Here is an 18395-nt window from a genome sequence, read left to right as displayed (position 1 = left end):
AACTCCTGACCTCAGGTGATCCGCCTGCCTCGGCCTCCCAAAGTGCTGGGGTTATAGGCGTGAGCCACCGCGCCCGGCCCTATCACCTTTCCTGCTAAACATTCCCTAGACAGCAGGCCTGGAGTGCCTGAGACAAAAAGCCTCTTGGGGTCCCCTGGACTTAGGCTCCGACCCCCATTGTCTCATCCCCTTCCAGGGTCTCCTTGTTGCCGGGGTGGGGGGGACCTTCCCCAACAATGGGGCTCAGTGAGGCCTCTGTGTCTCCCAGCCCCCCTTCCCCTGGTTGCTAAGGCGAAAGACTCCCTAGCAACGGGGTTTCCTGAGCCTTTGGGCCACCGAATCCACCTTCTCAGGTATCACTTTCCTAAGGAAAGGAATTCCCTAGCAAGACCTCCCAGTTCCCCACCCCTCAGGGCACCCTGGGTGATATGGAGACACACCCCAGACCCCCACGCCCTCCCAGACTTCTCTTTCCCGCCATAAGTTGCCAAGGAGGCTCTTCTAAACCTGAGATGCCCCCCCTCTCCCACCAGGTACCTAAAGAATCAACACCCTAGACCAGGCATGGCCAGGCTGGTATGAAGCCCCCCACCCCGCTTCATTCCCATTGCTGCGGGGACTCCCTAGCAACAGAACTCGGAATCCTGGGGCCTGGCGGGCAGGCGGGCGGGGCCGGTTGCTGGGGTGATGTCCTGTAAGGCCTCTTCCCACAGCGGCCCCAGGGGTCTGGGGAGGCGACATGTTGAGCTCTGGGATCCCAGCGCTGGGCCTGCTTCTGCTCCTGCAGGGCTCGGCAGGTGAGGGGCTGGTGAGGCGGGGAGCTGGGGGGGGCGCCCGGCCCTACACAGCCCTAACACTGCCCTTCCTCTCGCAGACGGAAATGGAATCCAGGGATTCTTCTATCCATGGAGTGAGCAGCGGCTGAAATACGGGGTCACCCAGGGAGAGGAGCCCAGATCAGATCCCTGGATCTGAGGGAGGAGGGGCTGGGCCTGGACTCTGAGGCCTGGACCCACTCCACTGAGGGAGTGGGTCTGGACTCCTAGGTCTAAGGGAGCCTCGAGGGGCTGGGGGGTCCCGGACTTCTGGGTCTGAGGGAGGAGGGGCTGGGGTCCTGGACTCCTGGGTCTGAGGGAGGAGGGGCTGGGCCTGGACCCCTGGGGTCCTGCACAGAGTAAGCACCAGGAAGGCGCCCAGGAGCATGGGCATCCCGTGTGTGAGGGCTTCGGAGCGGAGCACGGTGATGAAGCCACTGGCGGTTGGTCCCCAGGCTGTGAGGGTGACATATGGGACCGGGAGAGCTGTGGGGGCCAGGCAGCCATCGAGAGCCCCAACCTCTGCCTGCGCCTCCGGTGCTGCTACCGTGATGGGGTCTGCTACCACCAGCGTCCAGATGGTGAGGGCTCCTGGTCCCAGGTCCTTGGGGCATGGGTGTGGTGGCCGGGAGCCCCAGGTCTTAACCCTGCCTCCCTTGTCCAGAAAACATGCGGAGGAAGCACATGTGGGCGCTGGGCTGGGCCTGCGGCGGTCTCCTCCTCCTGAGCTGCAGCATCTGCTTGTTCTGGCGAGTGGGCCTGGGATGGGGCGGGCGCCTGCACCCCCAAGGGGAGGGTCCGGCCGCGGGCAGGGGCTGAGCCGTCCGCTCCCTGCAGGTGGGCCAAGCGCCGGGACGTGCTGCATATGCCTGGCTTCCTGGCGGGTCAGTGCGACCTGTCCAAGTCAGTCTCGCTGCTCTCCAAGCACCGAGGGACCAAGAAGACGCCGTCCGTGGGCAGCGCGCCGGTCGCCCTGTCCAAAGAGTCCAAGGATGCGGAGGGGGCCACCGAGGGGGAAGGGACAGAAGAGGGTGAGGAGACTGAGGGCGAGGAAGACGAGGATTAGGGGCGTCCCCGGGGGACTGCTCAATACAGATATGGTGGACGGATGCGTGTTCTCTTCTCTGAGAGCTGTGGGGAGCAGGGGGCATGGTGCACACAGAGGCGAGGGTAACAGGTGGGGGCTGGAGGGGTTTGGGGATGGAAGCTCAGGGGCCCCAGGCTGTGGCCATGGGGTGTGAGCTGAGGGGACCCTGGAATGAGAGAGATCTGGGAGGTAAGTGGGGAGGATCTGAGCTGAGGGGGATCTGCGCTCATGGGGGTGTCCTAGGCTGTGATCATGGGAGCCCTGGACTGAGGGGATAGAGGTGTACGAGTGCTGAAGTGCGGGTCTGAAATGAGGGAGTTGGGGATATGTGGGGGTGGTGGGGTCTGAGGGGTGCTTGGACTGGGCGGGGGCAGGAGCATGCCACAGCCATGGAAACATGCCCCTCAGTCTCCTCCATGGAGTGCCAGTGACCGACAGTACCCCCCGGCCACCACCCCAGATGCACCTAGATTACCATGGGCTGCTCTCCACCAGTAACAGCATGGCGAGGCAAGGGGTGGGGGGTCCGGGCACAGGCGCCTTCTCAAAGGGCAAAGGCCTCCCTCATGGACGATGACTTCAGCTCCTAACTCCCCAGTGGCCAGTGGCAATTTTCCTGGAGGTGCGCTACAGTCTAACACTCGTCCTACCCATCCCTCCCTCCCTCTCCCTGCACCAAGCTACCCTTCAAAAGTGTTTCCCAATAAATATCTTGCAAGTCCAATTTGTCTCCGTGTCTGCTTCTCAGAGAACCCAAACTCATACAGCGATGTCGGGGTAGAGTGGAGGGGTCTGGGCTGAGATCCTTATCCCCCAGGCCCCTCCCTGGTCCCCTCTGAGAAGGGGCCAGTATAAGGCTGGGCTCCTACATCCCCAGGGCTCCCGGTCTCCCCAGGGCAGGGGCAGCCTCACCTCAGGTGTGGCCAGGCCCACCTGGGTGCTAGAAGAAAGCAAGCCATCTTGTCTCCGTTCCCACCCCAGCACGGTCCCTCTCCCAGACAAACATGCAGCGCTGAGGCAAATCTGCTTTTTATCCAAGTAAGGAGGGAGGGCGGACAGGGAGCGTCCTGCTGGCCACGGATATAGAGGCAGCTGCACACTGCAGTCCGGTCCTGACAGCTGGAGCCGAGGGGTTGTCTGCAGGAGGGAGGGTGGAGTGAGTGACGGCTTAGGAACCCCTCCCTTCCCTGTGTTCCGGGCTCTCTGCCTGGGGGACAGAGGCAGGGAGCCCCGTCCACCCACCCTTGCCCCTCACATGGACTCACACACTTGTTCCTTCGTCCCTGCATGCCCCCATTTGCTAAGAGTGTGCATGCGTGTGTGCCTTTAACGCACTGGAATCCATGGGTAGAAGACTGGGAATGCAAGCCAGGGAGAGGCAGAAGCGGGGAGACGCAAAAGAGAGAGGGAGAAGCAGACATGCAGAAGGGGAAAGACAGAAGCACAGGGACAAAGAAAGAGACCTGGGAGACAGAGACACAGAGACAAAGAGTGAGAGAGAGGGAGACAGGCAGACACAGAGAAGACAGAGGCAGAGGGAGGCCAGGCATGGTGGCCCTCATCTCAGACCCTCACCCCAGCACTTTGGCTGCAGGCAGGAGGATCATTTGAGCCCAGGAGTTTGACACCAGCCTGGGTAACATAGGAAGACCCCATCTCTGGTACCTGTAGTCCCAGCTCCTTGGGAGGCTGAGGTGGGAGGATCGCTTGAGCCCAGGAGGTCAAGGCTGCAGTGAGCTGTGATTGTACCACTGCACTCCAGCCTGGACAACAGAGCGATGGGGGTGGCTCTGCCTGGCTACTCATGGTGGTCTCAGAGGTTGTGGGGGCTACCAGAGCTAGAACCTGTGGGTCCCTCTGCTCAAATTCAGATTCTCTGTCTTTCATGTGCTGGAAGCTGCTCATTCTCCCCAGTAAGCAAGTTTTGGTTTTCAATAGGCCCATTTTCCTTGTAAGTGGGGCCTACGTTCGAGTCAGTGTGGTCTGAGTCTTTGGTGGAGGCTCCAAGAGTGGAGGCCTGTGCAGCTGTGCTAGATGTTTAAGCCACGTAAAGGATTTTCTTTTCTCCTTTTTTGAGATGGAGTCTCGCTCCGTTGCCCAAGCTGGAATGCAGTGGCACGATCTTGGTTCACTGCAACCCCTGCCTCCCAGGTTCAAGTGATTCTCCTGCCTCAGCCTCCCTAGTAGCTGGGATTACAGGTGTCCGCCACCTCGCCTGGCTAATTTTTGTATTTTTAGTAGAGATGGGGTTTCGCCATGGTTGCCAGGTTGGTCTCGAACTCCTGACCTCAGGTGATCCACCTGCCTTGACCTCCTAAAGTGCTGGAATTACAGGTGTGAGCCACCGTGCCTGACCTCATAAAGGATTTTCTTTTCTTTTCTTTTTTGAGATGGGGTCTCGCTCTGTTGCTCAGGCTGGAGTGCAGTGGTGTGATCTTGGCTCCCTGCAGCCTCTGCCTCCCAGGTTCAAGCAGTTCTCCCACTTCAGCCTCCCAAAGTGCTGGGATTACAGACATGAGCCACGGTGCTCAGCCAGGATTTCCGAAGGTAACAGTAACTACAGGTGCTTACTTTTGCATTTTATGCCAAGCTTCATGTTAGCTCACGCTTCACCCGTGCAAATAGATGTTCATGCTTTCTTACACCAGTTCCTCCACTGAACCACAGCATGTAGCATATGATTGGGGTGACTACTTCTTCAAATCTCACAAAGAATAATATATAACTGGAAGCATTCTGGATGCATAGGAGAAAAGTTAATTCTAGCTGGGTGTGGTGGTTCATGCCTGTAATCCCAGCACTTTTGGTGGCTGAAGCTGGTGGATCACCTGAGGTTGGGAGTTCGAGACCAGCCTGACCAACATGGAGAAACCCCGTCTCTACTGAAAATACAAAATTAGCCGAGTGTGGTGGCGCATGCCCGTAATCCCAGCTACTTGGGAGGCTGAGGCAAGAGAATTGCTTGAACTCGGGAGGCAGAGGTTGCAGTGAGCTGAGATTGTGCCATTGCACTTCAGCCTGGGTAACAAGAGTGAAACTCCATCTCAAAAAAAAAAAAAGTTAATTATTTACCTACATAAAATGTCCTAAGATAGTAGAGTTTAATTCTTTTACCAAACCCCCATTTGAGAGACGGATTCAGTCACCCATCCATCCATGTGCCAATAAATGCATTCATCCACTCATCTGTGTACCTATCACTCAGCCTCAACCATCTGTCCAACCACCCATTCATCATCTACCTATCTATCCAGAGAGCACGCACAAGCTGGGCGAACCCCGACTGTCCTATGGATAGTCCTATGGACCAGCCGACACCCCTGCCCCAAGGAGTTCCCAAGTGTAACCACAGTTACAAGTTAAGGGCACCAAGTTAAGGTGCCCTGGGGAAGTGACACAGGCACCCTCATTCCTTTTGTTCAGTAGGAGTCTCTGAGACCTCCCCAGTACCATGCTGCATGGGTGAGGCCGAGGACACAGAAATAACAGGAAAGGCTCTTGTCCCTTTATCAGGCAAGGCTCCCTCCCCAACCATATCCATTCACGGTCCATTCACCAATCCACCACCTACCCACATCTACCCATTAAACAACCCATCCAGCCATCAATCCAACCACAGCTCAGCATCAACCAACCCATGCATTCACCCATCCACCGCCCATCCATCTATCCATTCACCCATCCATCCACCCACCCATCTATCCGTTCACCCATCCATCCATCAAACAACTCATCCATCCACCCACCCATCTATCCGTTCACCCATCCATCCATCAAACAACTCATCCATCCACCCATCCATCTATCCGTTCACCCATCCATCCATCAAACAACTCATCCATCCACCCATCCATCTATCCGTTCACCCATCCATCCATCAAACAACTCATCCATCCACCCATCCATCTATCCGTTCACCCATCCATCCATCAAACAACTCATCCATCCACCCATCCATCTATCCGTTCACCCATCCATCCATCAAACAACTCATCCATCCACCCATCCATCTATCCGTTCACCCATCCATCCATCAAACAACTCATCCATCCACCCATCCATCTATCCGTTCACCCATCCATCCATCAAACAACTCATCCATCCACCCATCCATCTATCCGTTCACCCATCCATCCATCAAACAACTCATCCATCCACCCATCCATCTATCCGTTCACCCATCCATCCATCAAACAACTCATCCATCCACCCATCCATCTATCCGTTCACCCATCCATCCATCAAACAACTCATCCATCCACCCATCCATCTATCCGTTCACCCATCCATCCATCAAACAACTCATCCATCCACCCATCCATCTATCCGTTCACCCATCCATCCATCAAACAACTCATCCATCCACCCATCCATCTATCCGTTCACCCATCCATCCATCAAACAACTCATCCATCCACCCATCCATCTATCCGTTCACCCATCCATCCATCAAACAACTCATCCATCCACCCATCCATCTATCCGTTCACCCATCCATCCATCAAACAACTCATCCATCCACCCATCCATCTATCCGTTCACCCATCCATCCATCAAACAACTCATCCATCCACCCATCCATCTATCCGTTCACCCATCCATCCATCAAACAACTCATCCATCCACCCATCCATCTATCCGTTCACCCATCCATCCATCAAACAACTCATCCATCCACCCATCCATCTATCCGTTCACCCATCCATCCATCAAACAACTCATCCATCCACCCATCCATCTATCCGTTCACCCATCCATCCATCAAACAACTCATCCATCCACCCATCCATCTATCCGTTCACCCATCCATCCATCAAACAACTCATCCATCCACCCATCCATCTATCCGTTCACCCATCCATCCATCAAACAACTCATCCATCCACCCATCCATCTATCCATCCACCCATCCAGCCATCCATTCTTCCATCCATGTATCCATCCATCCTTCCACCTCCCTACTCAACCACCAACCTTTCCTGATTTCACACTTTTTGGTGGGCAACGCTAGGAACAAGGACACTAGGGACCTAGGTCTTACCCTCAAGGCACTCCCTGTCCGGTGGGAGAGACAGTAACAACGTAGACACAGCACATGGTCATACAAGCAGCAAGAGAGGTCGCTCAGACAATATGAAGACCCAGAGAAGGCCAGAGAAATTGAGTTAAATCTTAAACACGTGAGAAGTTTTCTGGGCCGTGTGGAGCTAGCCAAGGGCACTCCTGGTAAAGAGAAGAGCAGGAACAGGGACCAACTGGCCATCTGTGGACTGAGAGACATCATTAGTGCAGAGAGGCAGGAGAAATAGGGCCAAAATATGGGGGGTCCACAGGCCAGTGAGTGCTTCAGTTTAACCGAAAGTGAAGAGGGAGCCACAGTAGGTCTTTGAGCAGAGGCAGGCTAACTGGAAAGGTGTGTTTAGGAAAGAGATAGAAGGTAGAGGGGAAAGGTGAGTGAATGTGTTGTGGCTTCACTTCTCCTGCCTCAGTTGGTCCTTCTTACTCCTCCTTTCCTAGGACTACAGGTCAGGAGAATCCCAGCTCCTCCACCTACATGTTGTGCGGCCTTGGGCAAAAGTGGAGCCTTTCTGAGCTTCAGTTTCCTCCACTGCAGAATGGGGATGGTAATAGCAGTGACCTCGGAGACCCAGTTACATCGAGAGGATTAAATGGGGCCTGGGCTGGGCTCGGTGGCTCACGCCTGTAATCTCAGCACTTTGGGAGGCTGAGGAGAACAGATTGCATGAGTTCAGGAGTTCAAGACCAGCCTGGCCCACATGGTAAAACCCCGTCTCTTCTAAAAATACAAAAATTAGCCCGGCAAGGTGGTGCACGCCTGTACTCCCAGCTATTTGGGAGGCTGAGGTGGGAGGATTGCTTGAGCCTAGGAGGTCGAGGCTGCCGTGAGCTGAGATCACACCACTGCACTCCAGCCTGAGTGACAGTAAGAGATCCTGTCTCAACACAACCCCAAACGACAACAACAAAACAAAACAAAAAAATGGGGCCTGGTGCACCTGGAGGCTGGGGCAAGTGTGGCTCTCCCCGTGCGGGGGGCCTGTGTGACTCGGCCCCCACACTTCCCATCTCCAGGGGCAGGGTCTCACAGCTTTCCCCACGTCTGCACCTGTGCCTGCTGTCTCTGCGGTTCTCCGCCAGAGTCTGCCCGTCCCGGTCTCCACCCCGCCCTGGGACTCTACTTCCCCATGGCCGCTCTCTGTCTCCATCTGTCCATCGCTCCCCCGTCTGTCTCCATTCCCGTCCCTCCCTCGGTCCCTCCGTCTCCCCGCACTGCCCCGCCCGTCCCTCACCTGGGCCTCACTCGCTGCCCGCGCCCGCCGCCCCGGGCCCGGCCTCGAGCGTGGCGAGCTGCAGGCGCACGCGGCGGGAGCCTGCGCGGCGGGCGCGCGGGCGGCTCGGCGCACGCTCCGGGAGCCGGGCGCGGCGTGCCCCGCGGCGGCGGGCGCCGACAGCGCGGGGAGAGCTTGGCGCGCCAGGCGGGCGAGCGCCGAGGCCGCAGGCCGTTAGTCGGCGCTCCAGCTCCTGGCGCGATGATCTCGATGTTGCCGGTGTAACCAGAGGATCCAGCCCAGCAGGCTCAGGAAACACCCTTAGTCAGCGCGCGAGTAGATGAGCAGGTCCCCGAAAGTCGCGGCCGCGCAACCTGCAGCTGGCGCGAATCACTCCAGTTCAACAGCGCCGCCATGCCTGCCACGTTCCAGCGCCACTGCAGCAGCAGCGCCATCCCGGCAGGGCCAGGCCAGCCGCGGGTTGCGGGCGCGACCGCCGACCGCCGGCGCGGACGGTGCACCCGGCGGGGTCCCCTGCGAGGTGCACACCGCTGGCGCCGCCGCCATGGCCCTGCACTGCCGCTGCTGGCGTCCAGAGAGAGAGTTCTGGGGTGCGGCCCGGCCCGGGGCGGGGTCAGGGGACGGCGCCAGGTGTGCCAAGCTCCCGCCTGGTCACCTGAGCCCGGTTGGGCGCAAACCGGCCCGGCCGGGGTTACCCCGGCCGTGGTTTCCGTGCAGGGGCTATTGCTGAGAGGCCTGCGCCGGTGGTAGCCAGGCGCACAGCCACGGGTGCCTCAAGGGCCGTGCCACCCAGGGAGGTCACACACGGCCAAAAATCAGGGCATTTCAGTGGTGGCAGCGTGGGACACTCGGAGCCGGGCGTGGCGTTGTTTCTGCTCAGTGTCCGCCTCCCGAAGCCAGTGCAGATCAGACAGTGCAGATCAGACAAGGCCCTTAGACGCCAAGGAGCTCTGGGACGCGAGAACCAGCAGTCGGGATGGTCTAAGAGGGGAAGCTCGGGGCTCAGCGGAAGCTGAGTTTCCTTTACTCGGAGCGTGTTTTATGGAGTCTCCTGTATGCCCGGCGAATGAAGCCAAGAGCACAAAGACGGACGAGACCCATCAGGTCCAGAGCGCACCCGTGGAGGAGGCTGGGCGAACCCCGACTGTCCTATGGATAGTCCTACGGACCAGACAAGGCCCCTGCCCCAAAGAGTTCCCAGGTGTAACCACAAATTAAGGAGCCCTAGGGAGGTGACACAGGAACCCTCATTACTTTTGTTCAGCAGGAGTCTCTGAGGCCTCCCCAGCACCATGCCGCGTGGGTGAGGTCGAGGACACAGAGAGATAGCAGACGAGGCTCCTGCCCCTTTAGGGTGGCCCTGACAACGGATCATAACCTCCTAGGGAGCTGATGGGGTGTGACAGGCACACTGCAGGCTGGAGGCACAGGTGGAGGGCAGGGAAGAGGACTGGCAAATCTATAGAATCCTAAGGGGAGCCAACAGCAGCCACATGCAAATCTCCCTCCCTGCAAACAACTCTCCCTTAGAGGGCATCCGCGCTCCCCTGGGGTGGCAGTCTGCGAGAAGTTTCCGTGTAGGTTCTCCCCAGGCTTAAACAGTTTAAAAGTTTTATTTCAAGAAAACTCTGGGGAGGGCGAACTGCAAGGGGGCTGCCGAGATTAGCCGAGGAATTCCGAATGAAGACGGAGTGTTTCCGAACAGACACACCTCTCCGAACAGCGTTTCCGGAGGGTTCCGAAAATGCCCGAGCGGGCCTCGGCGCCCTCATTGGCCATCACCGCGAGGGCTTACGAAGACCCGAAATATGCAAAGGTGCCGGGGCTAGGCTTTAACAGTTCACGCATTCACCAGTTCGTTCATAAAACAAACGTTTGTTGAGCGCCCATCATATGCCAATCACAGTGACAAGCCCTGGGTGAGCAATACCGGAGAGACAACGATGAGGCATGGGTCCCAGGACCTCTCGAATTGGAGCCACTCAGAAATCCGGCGGTAGAGTTCCGAAAACTTCCGAACGGTCCTCGGAACACGCTCTCGGCTCTCTAACCGAAGAGTTCCGAATATTCCCGAGCGTTGAGCGATTGGTCAGCGGAAGTAGCCGACCATCATCGAGCCGCCTCGGAGGTGGGGACCCACACCTCCCGTTGCGCCCGCCCAGAGAGGAAGCGGAAATGCGTGTGCTGTATTAAAGGCGTCGTCCCGCCCACTCCCAACCTCTTTCCGTCTCAGGTCGCCTCTGCGAGAGGAGGTGAGCGTCTGTCCTCTTGGTGTGGCCGCCATCTCGCGCCCGCCGCCCACTCCCTCGCAGCCCTGTGCCTGCCTTCTCCCCTTGCGCCTCAAGGGTCCTTAGCGGACCCCAGCCCCACCCCCTGAAGTCGTTGTGAATTCTCAAGTTATTTCCCCCTCACTCTCCCGGAAGTTAGTCTCGGCTGCCTGAGTTCGGTCCCGCCGCCTTAGGTCACTTAGCCCCGCCTGACAGAGTTCTAGGTCGCTGTCTGCCTTCAGGGGTCTCCCATTCACCCAAGTTCCCAGTCGCTGTCTTCCTCTGCTGCCCTAGCGGGGCCCCAGGCCCAACGCCGTTTAGTTCTCGGCGCCTGACGCTTTTCCACGTGCCCGTTTCCCCGCAGCTGCCGCCATGTCTGCGCATCTGCAATGGATGGTCGTGCGGAACTGCTCCAGTTTCCTGATCAAGAGGAATAAGCAGACCTACAGTACTGTAAGTGGGGCCCCGATGCGTGGCTCCTGCGGCAGGAGCGTCCTGGGTCCCTGACCCTGGGTCAGCGGGCGGGACCTTAGCATGTTTCCGGATCCCATCTTCACGATTCCTTGTGCCGCCTCCGTCCCAGGAGCCCAATAACTTGAAGGCCCGCAATTCCTTCCGCTACAACGGGCTGATTCACCGCAAGACCGTGGGCGTGGAACCGGCAGCCGACGGCAAAGGTGTCGTGGTGGTCATTAAGCGGAGATCCGGTGAGTTTTGTCTGGTTTGGGCCGGAGAGCGGCCCCTTTCCCGGGGCAGGGAGCTGTGATTTTTTCCTCTCGGGCAGGAAGAGTGATAACTGCCATTGTGGCGGGCATCCCTGGCGCCAGGGTGTTGGTCTGGGAACGGGCTTCCCTCTCGGCCGACTCATTGTGAGCCGCGCGCGTCTGAGCCTGTGTCCTCACCTGTAAAGTGGAGAAACGAAAAAGGACCTGAACTTCCCCGGTGGTGGTTGAGAGTGAAGGCACGGGGTTGATGTTTTCAGATGAAATCCTCAAAGCAAGTCAGGGTGGCGGTGGATGGCTTCATCCCGCAGGTGGGAAAAGAGGCACAATAGGGGAGGGGCCCTCGCTACCACACTTAGGCTGGGTTGGTCGCAGCCATTTGACTCCCATTCCGCCTGTTAGAGAAGGAAAGGTTAGAGAAGAGGCCTTGAGGACCCCACTCCCTACGTTCTGCTGTCAGGTGCAGGCCTTTTGGGGATTCCCTGAGTGTTCATGGGAGTCGGGGCGACTGAAGGAGTTCAACTTCACATGTGTTCTTGCCAGGGCTGTGTTTTCTTTTTTTAGAGTGAGTTTTTCTCAGGTCCTTGATTGGAACTGCTTCAGAGCCAAGGGTCCATTGATTCAATGGCAGCAGCAAACACAGTCTTGGCTAGTGATCCTCCTGCCTCAGGGACACGTAGTCCAGGGAGCAGGCAGTTGCTTGGCACCTGGGGACCCCGTTTTGGGGTGTCCTGAAAGCTTTCCCCTCTTGGATTGCTGAATACATGGGTGGCCCTTCCTAGATTGAGTGAGGCTGGGCCTCTCAGCCAAGCTGATGTTGAACCACTGCTGTGGGGATGGGCCTGGGGTTCCTGGGAAGTTGTTCACACCCATTGCCAGGAGCGTGGGCTCTGGCCAGACCTCGATCAGATCCTGACTGAAGCAGCAACTTCCTGGCATGAGAAAGGAGTGTTTTCGTGGTGGACAGAATTGGGCTATGAGTGTGACAAGCTGTGTCCTCAGTAATCTGTGATGAGTGAGCCTCTGTTAAATGGACAGGTGGGGAAACAGCTACCTGATGGCCTGCCCAGGCGCCTGCCATGGGCCCAGGGTGCTCAGCTTCTCAGTGTGAGGCTGTCCACACCTGCGAGTTGCGCTAAAGGTGAGGTTAGGTGGACTGACCCCAGGACCTCCCTGACCCCCAACTAGGCCAGCGGAAGCCTGCCACCTCCTACGTGCGGACCACCATCAACAAGAACGCTCGCGCCACGCTCAGCAGCATCAGACACATGATCCGCAAGAACAAGTACCGCCCCGACCTGCGCATGGTGAGCTGGGGTTTGGGGGTCAGGCTGGGGGGTGGCCCGTGCTATGGGGAAGGGCCTCCTACTACTGGTTGCATATGGGCTGGAGAGGGATGGATTCTTGCTTTCAACCTACTCCCTACCCCCAGCATGGGCCTAGGGGACAGCTTGTGGAGTGTGTGAGCTGAGCCTTGCTCTGCCCCCACCCCAACCCCCTCCAGGCAGCCATCCGCAGGGCCAGCGCCATCCTGCGCAGCCAGAAGCCTGTGATGGTGAAGAGGAAGCGGACACGCCCCACCAAGAGCTCCTGAGCCCCTTGCCCCTAAAGCAATAAAGAGTCAGCTGGCTTTCTCACCTGCCTGGACTGGGCCTCCCATTGTGAAGCGCTCTGGGGAGCTCTGGCCCTGTGTGTTGTCATTCAGGTCATGTTATCAAAACTCTGCATGTCATCTTGTCCATCTGGAGGTGACATCAATGGCTGGCCATGGAGGAGAGGTGGCTCCTTGGCCCTGGTTGGGTCAAGGGTCATTGTCTTCATGGAAAAAGCTTGCTGACTTGTGATGGAGACCTACTGTCCCATTGTGAGGTGGCCTGAAGAATCCCAGCTGGGGCAGTGGCTTCCATTCAGAAGAAGAAAGGCGTTTTCTAACCCAGAAGGGTGCGGGCTGAGGGCTGGGCCCTGGTGCTGCAGCAGGGTTTGGGGACTCGGGGACGACAGGCATCACGTGAGGAAGGTGACTTTCACATGCAGAGAGGGCACAGCCACGCGTGGAGGGGATGAGCTTTACTTGATGCAGCCTCGTCTCTGAGATGGGCAGCTTGCTGGGTAGTGACTCATACCCGTAAGGGAGCTGGCAACCCCAGGGTACAGCCAGCGGACATTGAACAGCCTTAGCATCGTCGCCCTACTCCCAGCCCTCCAGCTGTCCCCATCCCTCCCCAGTCTCTCTGAGCTGGCTCTTGTCACTCAGGTATCAGCTCTGGCTGCTCCTGGGCCGCCCTGTCACCCAAGCTTTCATGATTGCCCAGTCCTGTTTCCTTTGTCCTGTTTGCTCCCTACTGTAATATGACAGCTTGTGAGGCCAGGAGTTTGAGACCATCCTAGGCAACATAGTGAGACACAGTCTCTCAAATAAAACTACCTGGGTGCTGCTGCCTGTGGTCCTAGCTCCTCAGTGGTTGAGTAGAGGCTGAGGTGGGCGGGGCACTTGAGCCCATGAGCCCACTACTGCACTCCAGCCTGGAAGACAGCATGACACTCAAGAGAGTGAGGCTTGGATGGGGAAAGAGTCATGCTGTTGATCCTGACATGTTTTCTAGGCACCTGTAAGCCACTGCCAGGGACTGAGGATCCAGAATCCAGGACACCCCTGGTTCTGGCCATCCTGGGGTACCCGATTCAGAGAAGGACTCTACTTCCTGTCTGAGACTACCCACGGCCTTGTGACTGAGAGTAAAGGGACTGTCGGCCTTGACTTGCCATTGGTTGGGGTCATAGAGGGCTGGGAACCCTGCCTTTTGGGGCAGACAGCTGCCCTTCCGACCTCAGCCCTATCTGCTCCAGCCTTGCCCAGCTTGAAGGAGAGCAAATCTGACCACTTCTTGCCAGCCTCTGTCTACTGTGGATTACCATATTCTCTGTCCTTCCCTGAGTCGGGTCTGTTAACTCTGAAGGGTTGCTGTAGAACTGAGTTGGGTGACTTGGTACCTGCTCAGGACCCCTGCTGTCTCAGGCCCACCTATGGCTTGCCTCACTCCACTGGGACTCCACCTTCATAAGGAGCACTCACTGCTCACCTTAGTAGATGGCACCTTCTCATGAGGCCTCCCCCCTCGCACCTGCTTCACTTGTCCTCCACAGCGCTGATTTCCAGCCAACAAGCTGGCAGGTGTGTCTGTCATGTTTTGTGTGTTGGCGGGCAAGGGGTTTGTCTAGCACACCAGCATACGATAGGCGCTGAATGAATGGGGGACATTGAATAAGGCCTGAGGCCCACCGGTCCTGAGAGTTTGCTCGCCGGAGACTTTTTGGAAATGGAGTCTCACTGCGTTGGCGAGGCTGGAGTGCAGTGGCACGATCTTGGCTTACTACAACCTCTACCTCCTGGGTTCAAGCGATTCTCCTGCCTCAGCCTCCTGAGGAGCTGGGACTACGGGTGGGTGTCACCACACCCAATTCAGTATTGTATTTTTAGTAGAGACGATTTCACCATTTTGCCCGGGCTGGTTTGGAACTTCTGACTTCAAATGACCCAGCTGCCTTGGCCTCCCAAAGTGCTGGGATGACAGGTGCCTGAGTCTTTCTGATGTGGCTGCTGCTGCTCAGGTGGTCTTGTCCTTTAACTGCCTCCTTGTCTGCCCTGGAGCCTTGCCCCTCTCAGCCCAGCCCCCTGTGGAGTCCTGCTGGCTGCCTCCATCCCTGTCTGAATCCTCCTGCTGTGTGGCCTCCCCTGGTCTCATCCGTAACACAGCCCAGCTCGGTGGGCCTCTGTTCCTGTGGGTGGCCAGCCCATCTGTGTGGCTGGGCTGGGGAGGCTATGTCTGGCACCTGAATGCTACTGGTGGGTTGGGGTGGAGGAACCAGGAGAGGGCTGGAGGGACAGAGCTGGTCTCAGCCCCGGGGAGTTGGGAGTCCCCAGTGTGCTGAGCAAACGTGGATGCACCGTTTCCCTCCTCCAGACCTCGTCTTGGAGAGGGAGATGTTGGATGGGGCCATCTATTGAAGCTTTATTCACACAAATCACATCTGTTGGCCTGGGAATTGGAAAACAGGTTAAACCAAAAACGTGATATTAAAATAAGCAGGCAGGCTCACCATAGTAAAAATGCTGAAAGCCAAAGACACAATTTGGAGAACAGAAGGAAAGCGTCTTGTCACGTATGGAAGGTCCCCGATAAAGTTAGTAGCTGCCCTCATCAGAAACAACAGGCCCAGGCAGCGGGAACATCCCCAGAGTGCTGAAGACCTCCCAGGTCATCCTGTCCCCAGGAGTGATGTTGCCAGCATTCCCAGCTCAGGGCTCATGGTTCATGGAAGCCAGGAATCAAACTGCCCGGGGTCCAGTCCCAGTTGTGCCCAGCTGTGGGGGCTTGGGCAGCTCATTTAGTAGTTCCATGCCTCAGTTTCCCATAAATAAAAGGCCGTTTCGAGTGCCTTTCACAGACCTGCATAAGGCAGGTGACTCTGTTCACTTGTCTCCAGCTTAGTCTGGTAACTGCACGGTGAGTGAACCTAGGGCGCACCTGGGAAGGCTGCCAAGCCCAAGGTTGTGCAGAGCGCTGCGGACTCCAGACTCCCCACAGCAGCAGAGACTCGGGACTGAGGTGTGCTCTGTTCGCAGGACATGCTGGCATCTACTGTGTCAGGGCTCCGTTGCTGTGGCTGTGCAACCTTGTACAAGTTCCTCAACCTCTCTGTGTCTTCGTACCCTCATCTGTAACATGCGTGTCAATAGACCTTACTACTCAGGGTTGATGAGAAGATTAAATGTGCAGAACCTGCTTCACTGTGCCCACAAATCTTGATTGTAGGAATAAATTAATGACTTTTTATAAATATTTTGATCAGATGGACTTAGAGGATCACAAATGTCTTCACATGCCTATGACGCATTTGCACACAAACTAATGCTCGTGTTTCCCGCGCCCCTGGAAGACACCAGATCCATGTGCAGTAAGGCCTGGTGGCTCCAGGCCTGCCCCGCCGTCCTGTGGGGCCATGAGCTTTCCCAGCCTCCCGCCTGTGTTTGTGAGTATCATTCTGTCCTCGGCTGCGTTTCCAGCCCAGGCTGTTTGGCTCTGCCCGGGAATTGTCTGATTCCCCTTTGTTTTTCTTGTAGCCAGTTACTGGAATAAAATCATCTACTTTAAAATCTGTCATTGTGAAATATGCATGTGGTCTTGAAAAACTGCAAATGAAAGAGGAGTGTGCAGGGGAAGAAACTCTCAGAATCCCAGCCCCTAAGTCAGCCACCTGCGCGTCTCCTTTCCGGAAACTTCACGCATGTGCATGCAGATCTCATCTTTTTGTTCAAGAGACAGTGTCTCACTGTTGCCTGGGCTGGAGTGCAGTGGCGCAATCACGGCTCACCGCAGCCTCCAACTCCTGGGCTCTCTCAGTTGTCCGGCCTCAGCCTCTTGTGTAGCTGGGACTAAGGCGTGCAGCAGCACGCCTGACTAATTTATAAAGATATTTTGTAGAGACAGAATCTAACTTTGTTGCCCAGGCTGGTCTTGACGTCCTGGGCGCAAGCAATCCTCCTGCCTCGGCCTCCCAAAGTGTTGGGATTACAAGCGTGAGCCACCGCACCTTCATCTTTTAATGTCCTACACAGCTTGGAGCATGGCAACAAGAACCTCCACCTTGCTCCTTTTCCCTCATGCACTGGGCTGTCTCTTGTCAGCACACACAGGCTGTAGGCCCCTTTCGGTGGCTCTCAGCGTATGTGCTGCATTGACGAAGCCATTTATTTAAACACACCCCTCAATAGCTAATCCCCCAGAGGCTCCCCAGCACCCCTCTCCTCTGTTCCTCTTGAACACCTGGCCCTCCTCCAGGCCCAGCCATCCCTAGCATGTCCGCATCACACCTCCAGCGGCCCCTGCTCCCACCGGCCTCCCACACCCGCCCGCTCTCCTGCTGTCCCTCCAGGCTGTTCTCTACACAGGAGCAAATTGATCTTTACAAATGATAAATCAGACGTGTCATCCTCCTTGGCCAACGCCCCCCTCCATGAGGAATAAAAGCCCAAACCCTTCTCTAGGGCCAGCAAGGCCTTGGATCTGGCCCTGTCCAGTCTCCCCAGCCTCCTCAGGCTGCAATCTCTGAGGCCTCTCTCCTCCCTGAAGCTCCTAGCTGGTCCCTAGGCTCAGATTAAGACTGTCTCCAAAAAAAAAAAAAAAAAAGATGTAATTCACATAACATAAAGTCCATGCTTTTATAGTGCACAATTCAGTGATTTTTAGTTTTCACAAAGCTTTGCAACCACAACCCCTATCTTATTCCAGAACATTTCGTCATCCCGAATAGACACCCAGTATCCATAAAGCAGCTACTCCTACTCATGTTCCCTCTAGCCCCTGGCAATCGCCAACCTTTTTTTTTTTTTTAAGACAAGAGTTTCGCTCAGTTGCCCAGGCTGGAGTACAATGGCATGACCTCAGCACACTCTGACCTCAGCTCACTGCAACCTTCGCCTCTTGGGTTCAAGCGATTCTCCTGCCTCAGCCCCTCAAGTAGCTGGGATTACAGGCGCCTGTCACCATGCCCAGCTAATTTTTGTATTTTTAGTAGAGATGGGGTTTCACCGTGTTGGCCAGGCTGTTCTTGAACTCCTGACCTCCAGTGATCCACTTGTGTTGGCCTCCCAAAATGCTGGGATTACAGGTGTGAGCCACCGTGCCCAGCCACAAATCTATTTTGTTTTTAAGAGACCGGGTCTCAGCTAGTGGCTCATGCCTGTAATCCCAGAACTTTGGGAGGTCGAGGCAGGCGGATCACAAGGTCAGATCAAGACAATCCTGGCTAACACAGCGAAACCCTGTCTGTACTGAAAATACAAAAAATTAGCCGGGCGTGGTGGCAGGCACCTGTAGTCCCAGTTACTCGGGAGGCTGAGGCAGGAGAATTGTTTGAACCCAGGAGGCAGAGGTTGCAGTGAGCCAAGATCATGCCACTGCACTCCAGCCTGTGTGACAGAGTGAGACTCCGTCTAAAAAAAAAAAAAGAAAAAAGAATCTCACCCTGTTTCCCAGGCTGGAGTGCTGTGGCGAGATCATGGCTCTGTCTAGCCTTGAACTCCTGGGCTGAAACAGTCCTTGCACGTCAGTCTCCAGAGCGGCTGGGACGACAGGTGTGTGCCGCCACACCCAGCTAAGTTTTTTTTTTTTTTTTTTTTTTTTTTTTTTTTT

The 18395-nt window shown here is 56.5% G+C and overlaps 3 protein-coding genes across 3 annotated transcripts; 2 read left to right on the top strand and 1 right to left on the bottom strand.

Moving 5' to 3' along the window:
- Positions 1 to 234: 234 nt before the first annotated feature.
- TMEM190 (transmembrane protein 190) lies at positions 235 to 1959 on the top strand. The gene is made up of 7 exons (XM_017892534.1): positions 235 to 353; positions 534 to 576; positions 714 to 797; positions 875 to 910; positions 1271 to 1396; positions 1480 to 1564; positions 1653 to 1959. Exons 3-7 carry the CDS (start codon positions 740 to 742, stop codon positions 1879 to 1881), a joined length of 534 nt encoding a protein of 177 aa, XP_017748023.1. The 5' UTR covers positions 235 to 353; positions 534 to 576; positions 714 to 739; the 3' UTR covers positions 1882 to 1959.
- Positions 1960 to 2917: 958 nt separating this feature from the next.
- TMEM238 (transmembrane protein 238) lies at positions 2918 to 9016 on the bottom strand. The gene is given in 7 exon segments (XM_017892522.1): positions 2918 to 3039; positions 8214 to 8303; positions 8306 to 8412; positions 8479 to 8549; positions 8551 to 8592; positions 8594 to 8695; positions 8697 to 9016. Coding segments are annotated over 6 exon segments (468 nt in total). The 5' UTR covers positions 8760 to 9016; the 3' UTR covers positions 2918 to 3039; positions 8214 to 8220.
- A 1334-nt stretch (positions 9017 to 10350) lies between these two features.
- Positions 10351 to 12849, top strand: RPL28 (ribosomal protein L28). Its single transcript, XM_017892533.1, has 5 exons — positions 10351 to 10465; positions 10845 to 10933; positions 11064 to 11187; positions 12391 to 12509; positions 12707 to 12849. Exons 2-5 carry the CDS (start codon positions 10853 to 10855, stop codon positions 12794 to 12796), a joined length of 414 nt encoding a protein of 137 aa, XP_017748022.1. The 5' UTR covers positions 10351 to 10465; positions 10845 to 10852; the 3' UTR covers positions 12797 to 12849.
- The last annotated feature ends 5546 nt before the right edge of the window (positions 12850 to 18395 follow it).

This window comes from Rhinopithecus bieti, unplaced genomic scaffold (genome assembly GCF_001698545.2).
Source record: "Rhinopithecus bieti isolate Rb0 unplaced genomic scaffold, ASM169854v2 scaffold_22436, whole genome shotgun sequence".
Classification (NCBI taxonomy): domain Eukaryota; kingdom Metazoa; phylum Chordata; class Mammalia; order Primates; family Cercopithecidae; genus Rhinopithecus; species Rhinopithecus bieti.
The sequence above is the reverse complement of the archived record's forward strand: the minus strand, read 5'-3'. Positions and strand labels throughout refer to the sequence as shown.

What these genes read in the sequence shown, in the direction of transcription:
- TMEM190 (XM_017892534.1), top strand. Translation starts at nt 740, where the DNA reads ATGTTGAGCTCTGGGATCCCAGCGCTGGGCCTGCTTCTGCTCCTGCAG. An exon ending in GGGATTCTTCTATCCATGGA is followed by an intron (nt 911 to 1,270) that starts GTGAGCAGCGGC and finishes GTTGGTCCCCAG; the next exon opens with GCTGTGAGGGTGACATATGG. An exon ending in TGCAGCATCTGCTTGTTCTG is followed by an intron (nt 1,565 to 1,652) that starts GCGAGTGGGCCT and finishes CGCTCCCTGCAG; the next exon opens with GTGGGCCAAGCGCCGGGACG.
- RPL28 (XM_017892533.1), top strand. Translation starts at nt 10,853, where the DNA reads ATGTCTGCGCATCTGCAATGGATGGTCGTGCGGAACTGCTCCAGTTTC. An exon ending in GGTCATTAAGCGGAGATCCG is followed by an intron (nt 11,188 to 12,390) that starts GTGAGTTTTGTC and finishes ACCCCCAACTAG; the next exon opens with GCCAGCGGAAGCCTGCCACC. An exon ending in ACCGCCCCGACCTGCGCATG is followed by an intron (nt 12,510 to 12,706) that starts GTGAGCTGGGGT and finishes AACCCCCTCCAG; the next exon opens with GCAGCCATCCGCAGGGCCAG.